Raw genomic sequence first — 7,317 nt, 5'->3', positions numbered from 1 at the left:
CTCTCTCTCTCTCTCTCTCTCTCTCTCTCTCTCATTTGTCTTTTTGAGACAGGGTCTAATTTGTGATTGTCCTGTTCAACCTCCCAAGTACTGGAATTACAGGCATGCACCCAATACCTAGCTATGTTAAACAACTGTTAACAAGTATAAAAATCAGAAGAAGATAAACTTATAAATAGGGAAAGAAAGACCAATTGTTTATGGTTCATAAATAATGCCTTTAAGAGCAGTGACTGCTTATGATCCGGTATGATAGTGAATGCTTATAGCCCCAGTGTCCTAAGAGGCCAAGGCAGGAGGATCTCAAGTTGCAGGCCTGCAGACTGATGCTCTCTATCAAAAGAAAAACAAAATCTTCCTTACATTTATCATCTGAAGGCATTAGAGAGTAATCAACATAATTAAAACTTGAGTTACAATCCTCAGAGTTCAAAGCTACCAAACAGCAGGGACTTAGGAGAAAAGTCCCAGGAATGAGTACATTATAGACCAATTCCTAAAATCTGGCCACAAATTCTCCTGAAGTAACTGACTGTCTTTAACTGTGTGTGTGTGTGTGTGTGTGTGTGTGTGTGTGTGTGTGTATGAGTGTGCATGAGTGTGCATGTGCACATGTGAGTGTGTGTGTCAAGAGGGAGGAAGGTATATGTGTTGTTAAGGGCAGGGGTTACACTCATGAGCAAGCATGCAGAGGCTAAAGAAGGGCATCAGGTTCTTTGTCTATTATCCAGTGGTGATTAACATTCTTGAAATTGTTAGTGCATAGGATAAGACTCCAAGACATCAGAAAAGAGAGAACAGATGTAGACCCCATGTCTCACTCTGTGCCTTTCTACTTTATATTTTGAGACAGGGTTTCTCACTGAATTTGGATCTCAATAACTGGCAAGGTCCAGGGATATGCCTGTGTCTGCTTCTTCTAGTGCTGGGGTTAGAGGCACAAGCCAGCATGCTCAGCCTTTGCATGGTATTGGGGAAACCACCTAACTGACTCTATAATGCAACCGTTGTGTTTTTCTTTTTCTTTTCCCTTTCTTTCTTCTTTTTTGTTTGATTTTTCAGCCTGGGACATATGTGGCCCTGGCTAGTCTTGAACTCTACATGGTGACCTCAAATTCCTGAGCCTCCTCCTTCCACCTTTCAATCACCACCTCATCCAGCTATTCAGGTCATTCTTTAAGATCAGAATTCACTTTAAAACTCTACATGCTTATGAAAAAGTTAAAGCATTAAACCATACATACTTAAGAGAATTTGGGCATGACAATTTGGTTTCAATGACTCTTTCAATAGTATCACCATTTAATTTCCACTGTGATTTAGTATTTTCTAATAAAATAGATACCAATTCCTAAGTAGAAAAAAAGACAACTTGCAAATGTCTTATCTTAACAACTTTACTATTTTTGTCTTCTTTCTATATAATATGAGCATAGCTGGAATTTTTAATAATAGTACATTATCACCTTATAAGAATAAATTGCAGCTGGGCAGTGGTGGCACACCCCTTTAATCCCAGCACTTGGGAGGCAGAAGCAGGTGGATTTCTGAGTTTGAGGCCGACCTAGTAGTCTACAGAGTGAGTTCCAGGACAGCCAGGGCTACACAGAGAATTCCTGTCTCAAAAAACCAACCCCCCCCCAAAAAAGAATAAATTGCAGAATAAAAGGCAGAGGCAGGTAGATCTCTGAGTTCAAGGCCACCCTTGTCTATAGAGCAAGAGCAAGTTCCAGGACATCCAAGGCTTCACAGAGAAACCCTGCCTTGAAAAACAAAACAAACAAGCAATCAAGAATAAATTGATTTAATTTAGCCGACCACCTCCCTTTCATAAATAGCTGTATCACATCTTTTGAGTTTACTCCTTTGCAGAAGTCAAGATTCTGAATTATTGGGCTCCTTTAGGAAAATTTCACTTATCTAAAATTCTTAAGTTTGTTTGTTGAGTATATATTACTTTAAGTATTTATTTTGGGGGTAGGGTCTCACTGTGTAGCCCCAGCTGGCCTTGAACTTAAGGTCCCACTCTTCCCATTCTTGACTGCTGGGCTACAGGACGTGTGGACGTGTGGTATCCACCACATCCTGCTTCTGCTTTCCCCACATTTGGGGAGGGGAGAGGCATATTATCTTTTTGTGTGTAAGTCTTTTCTTTTGAGGAGAAGAGGCTGAGCCTCCCAAATACTGGGATTACAGGTATGTGCCACTGTGGCCAGCTTCATGGTATCTATCTATTTAAAACGTTAAAATTAAGTCCTAGTCCCCTGATACTTAAAATAACCACTTAAAAGCGCTGGAATATAGCCAATAAATCCAGGTTGAATAACAATATGTGGGCTAGGTACGGTGGTATATGCCTGTAATCCCAGTACTTGGGAGGCTGAGGCTGAAGGATCTTTTCAAATTTGAGCCTGACTTGGGTTAAATAGTGTGTTCAAGCCAGCCTGGGTTATATAGCATTTTCAAAAAGTTAGGGGGCAGTGGTGTACATCTGTAGACCCAGCACTGAGGGATGTGGTGGTGGTGGAACCATAGATTCCAGTTCACTGGCCAGCCGGTCTAGCCTAAATGATAGAGCTCCAGTTTAAGTGAGAGACCCTGTTACCAAAAACTAAGGTACAGAGTGATCAAGAGAAACACCTGATATAAGCCTCTAACCACACGTATGTATGCACAACCACATGAAAACATCTGTACACTCATACATGAACATGTACTTATAATACACACAATCGAAATGACAAAAACAAGATCCTGTCTAAAGATAAAGAGTTTTAAAGGGAGGGGTACATACCAGGGATATAGAGTGCCTGCTAGCATGTGCCTAGTCCTGAGTTCAACCCCAGTGTTCAGAAAAACAATATATGAGCACTTACTCTTTCAGGCTATCCGAGTGCCTCCGGTCTCTTCCCCATGAAGAACTCCGGCTTCGAGATCTCCTCTGGCTGGGGCTTCTGGATCTCCTGTGGTCACTCGGGGAGCACAGGTGGCGTTCTTTTGACTTCATTTGGCCTGGTGCTGGAATATGAAGAACAGGGCTTCTAACAGTTCACTACCTGAAAACCACGGTAGCTGCCACTCAGTCGGTATCATGTTCTGAAGAACTTTAAATCACAGCTATTGTTGCCGAAGCTCATTCTGCTAAGTAAGCAAGGTCTAACGGTCATTTACACTTACTTTTGCGATCACCTTGCGCAAACTGTATTTCAATTTGCCGGCCACATACCCACTTCCTGTTGAGGTTGTAAAGTGCATCTTCAGCATCCCGAACATCTTCAAACATGACCAGTTGTTAAGGACACTCTGGACGTCAGATAGTAAATAAAAACATTTCTAGGATATTATTTACATGGGAAATTAAGTCAACAAGAAAACCACGTGGTGGCTTTAATATGAATAAAGCCTTTGTATTTTATTATATAAACAAATTCCCACTTGTGATTAGAAATGTGACTACAAAAGTAAACAGCAGACACAATATAGCAGCATGATTTGAAGCATGAGAAAACAGTTAATCCCAAATTAGCATTATAAGATAAACATTTAGGGTTTACTCCTGCTTTTCAGAGAAAGCATCCATCAAGTTTTTTCCTGGGAATATCAGTATGCAGAAGCTTTTATTCTGCAAGTAAAAGTACTCTGTCATTAAAAGTTTAGCTATGGAGAAATGACTCATAAACAAAACTGCAGCAGTAATGGTAAGCTAAAATGGCAGCCTACTTTGGTCATTTAAGGATGGTGTCCATGTTTAAACCTACCACTTTAAACAATCCCTTATGTGTTACTACTTGGGAGGTAAGTATAAAATAACAGGAAAACTAACTGTTAGGGCTCAAAGACACCTGGGACAAAGGGCTAACTGAGATGCCTATTAACATACAAAGCGGAGGCCCACTGCCAGTCTCTCAGCACTGCAAGTATCTGCTGCAGAGTCATCCTGGCTGGCTACCCGACCCTAATCAGTCCCTGGGCTTCCCTTCCCTTGCCCCAGCTTCTCTTCCTTATATAATCCTTATAATATTTTGGCTACATGCTTTCTTGGTGCTCTTGGCCTCTTGGCTCCTGGTCCATCTTCCACCCCCCACCCTGCCATGGCCTGGTTCATCGGGACTCTTCTAGATGCTTCTGGCTGTTTTCTCTCTCATATCTACATCAAAGTTTGTCCTCAGACATACCATTTATGTCCTCACTTTTCATTCAAAAACAGTCTGTGAACATCTGGAATCACATATACTGATTTGAAATGCTCTTCTGAACTTCCTAATCTAAAGCATATGACTACAAGCCTTACTATAATAGACAGTAGCTGTATGGAAATGTAAATAGCCACATTTCAGGAGGTTGTTTACCAGCCTTCTTTCTCTCTCTATCTCTGGCCCAGAGTTCCTCATATGGACCATGCTATCACTGAATTCACAGAGATCCCTCTGCTTTCCAAACTTTTGGATTAAAGGTATGAGCCACCATACTGGGTCCTGTTTACTAGTTTTCTTAAAGTAGCAAATAAATAAACAAGGAAGCTCAAAAAATGCTTATAAAAGGAGCCTCTTGAACCTCGATCTTTACTCTCTAGGACTTGCACAGTGGACTTTATAAGAGATGTAGAACCAATAAAACTCCGACTTAGGTTTGACTCCAGAACTCTGTATAAATGTAAGAAAGCCAGTCTCAAAGGTTGCTTTGTCCTTTGCTTGATAAAGGCTTCATTCTTCAAGGTCTATACCAGTGCCCACCTGCCATTTTTAGTCCTTGCTGCTTGAGCTTAGGTACTTTTTATCTTGACTGCTTGGCTTACATTTAGCTAACAAGTAGATTCAAACTAGGGAGGCGCTCACCAGCTGCTGTGGACTGCCTTAGATTTTCTGAAATAAAGAAACAAACCCATTTAATTAGACAATGTTGACTTCATTCATTCCTAAGTACATATATATAAGTCCAGTATGCAGTATATTTGCACGCACGCATAAAATAAAGGATATTGAACATAAGCGAATCCTCTGGGACGACGACTGTAGAAGTCCAGTGGGATATAAACGTCTACTATAGGGCCATATCGCCCAAACTCACGGCGCAAGTCCTCAGGCCTGGAATGTTATAGAAATAAGGCAAAGAAATAAAAAAAGCAGGAATAAATACTTTGTCTACATAAATCCAATTGAAACTTCCAAAAAAGTGTATGGTTGGGTCAGTGAGGGGGCTCAGCTCAATGAGTAAGGATATATGAGGCCATAACTGGTGTTTGGCTACTTGGTGGGTTCTCTTTTCTTCCACCCTTCTCCTCCTCTTTTCTACCCTTTCAATCCACTAACACTAGATAAGAGAAAAGAAAGGATAGAGAGGAAAAAGAAGAGATCCCTGAATAAAGTCAGGGGTCAGAAAGGGGGTGACATTATTGTTAGACTACTTCCTGCTGATTCGAAACATCCATGTCTCTTTGGACAAATTTGATCTTTGCTATCAGGATATCTAATTTCTTCTTATTCTTGTTTCTTCTTTGTGCACAACTACGTAACAAACTTTGACCAACAACAAACAGCCCACAACCCACCACACCCCTCGGTGCCCTAGGATTTCTCTGAACAGTCCCCAGAATTCCAAATGTCAGACAATCGCAGAAACTATCTGCACCTGGTAAAATCATGCCCCTGCTAGAGCATGAGGCAAATCATAGTCAGTTGCTGTGGACAGTCTGAAGGATTACCATACTCCATACCTGGGATTAAAACAAAAACATCATCTTATAATATTTCAATGTTTTTTTTAAAGAAACCAAAATTCCAAAATTGTCACTACATAAGGTGAAGCCTAAAGACCTGAGTTCAAAACCTGAATCCCATAGTGGAAAAAGAGAACCATCTCTTACAAGTTGTCCTGTAATCTTCAAGCATAGAGTCAAAGGAAGAGGAAGAGGAGGAACAGAGAGGCCCACACAAATAAATGTTTTAAAAAATTAAAAAGGAAGTGTATTATCTAAAGTTCCCTTATCTAAAAATGTCTCTCATAACAATTATCCACATTTCTTTCTTTTGGGGGTGTGGTAGGGTAGAGGAATCAAGTCTTGCTATGTAGACCAGGCTGGCATTGAACTCACAGATCTGCCTCAGCCCTCCCAAGTGCTAGGGTTGCAGGCTGCACCTCATGACATACACAGGTTTGAAAGGAAAAGAAAATCAAAACAAGACCACTCTCAGTCCTCTTGATTTTGAAGACCCTAATTCAGGAAGTCTGGATTAGTGATCTGGGAGTCTGTACTTTCTATAGACATTTCAGGTGGTTGTTAAATTTAGACAAGTTCAAAAAGCCTGACCCAGTACATCCGCCTTTAAAAGTTATTTTTATCACAAGACTTGATGGTTTCACTTAAGAACACATTCACTTGCCTCTCTATAACTTCATGTGTATTCTAATTTTGTTTTCAGAAAGGAAGAATTAGAACCTAAAAATGTCTCAGAATTATTTCTTAGACTTTAACAAAAAAACCGTGTTTTCCCATATAACCAAAAGCAAAGTAACTACTTTATTCTTATATTTGATGGTATATTGAACCTCCTGTATGCCTTCTACCGTTATAACGTGGGGCTTTACTTTAAAAGATAGATAGATAGATAGATAGATAGATAGATAGATAGATAGATAGATAAGCAGAGTTATAGGGAGAATGGATAGCTGTGAGGAGGGAAGCCTGTGAACTGGAGGAATTTTGGGGTGGGGGTGAGGGTGAGGATGGGGATGAGGAACCCAGCTGGTTTCTGGATGTTCATTTAGACAGCCTTTTGGAGTCTGGAGAACTGGAGTTTCCCTTGTACTAGACAATAGCATCATTTGTCTTTGCAGAGCTACAATTTAACTGAAGCACAACATGTTTAGCAGGGCTAGCTGGCAGTTATATACACAAGGAGCTGTTTATCTGCAGATGATTTAATTCTCACAACTCTACAGTTGTTTACAGACAGATTCATCTGTCTGTGAGTTCACTGAGCTAGCAAGTGATGGAGATGGGGGTCAACCCCATCTAGTCTCTGGTTAATCTCCATAGCATACAGCCTCGGGGAGTATGAGGCTGAGGGACTCAGCCTCAGGGTTCCAGGTCAAACTATGGCTCAGAAGATAGAAGAGTGTTTCAGAACAGCACAGAGGGGGAAGACTCAAAGATCTGCTCTGGCTCCAGCAAATGAAAGGAAGTTGCTGTCAGTAACAGAAGTTTAATGTTAGAGAAGAGCATGATGAAAGAACCGAGACAAAAGTGCTTCCTGGTACAGGGCTGAGGTGTGTGAGATACAATGTAACAGAGCTGAGGAGTGAGATACAATGTAACAG

General features: G+C 40.8%; 1 protein-coding gene across 2 annotated transcripts in view; it reads right to left on the bottom strand.

Moving 5' to 3' along the window:
- Srsf12 (serine and arginine rich splicing factor 12) overlaps positions 1-7,317 on the bottom strand; it is a 26,343-nt gene that overhangs the window by 2,758 nt on the left and 16,268 nt on the right. For both annotated transcript variants that reach the window (XM_028780601.1, XM_028780609.1), the window contains exons 2-4: positions 4,980-5,084; positions 3,178-3,281; positions 2,877-3,018 (exon numbers count right to left, since the gene is read on the bottom strand). In XM_028780601.1, the coding sequence (XP_028636434.1) occupies positions 2,877-3,018; positions 3,178-3,281; positions 4,980-5,084 (351 nt within the window). The remainder of the gene's footprint in view (positions 1-2,876; positions 3,019-3,177; positions 3,282-4,979; positions 5,085-7,317) is intronic.

Source organism: Grammomys surdaster, unplaced genomic scaffold (assembly GCF_004785775.1).
Source record: "Grammomys surdaster isolate TR1022 unplaced genomic scaffold, NIH_TR_1.0 97, whole genome shotgun sequence".
NCBI classification, from domain to species: Eukaryota; Metazoa; Chordata; class Mammalia; order Rodentia; family Muridae; genus Grammomys; species Grammomys surdaster.
Note: the sequence above shows the minus strand (reverse complement) of the source record. Positions and strands in the feature narration are given on the sequence as shown.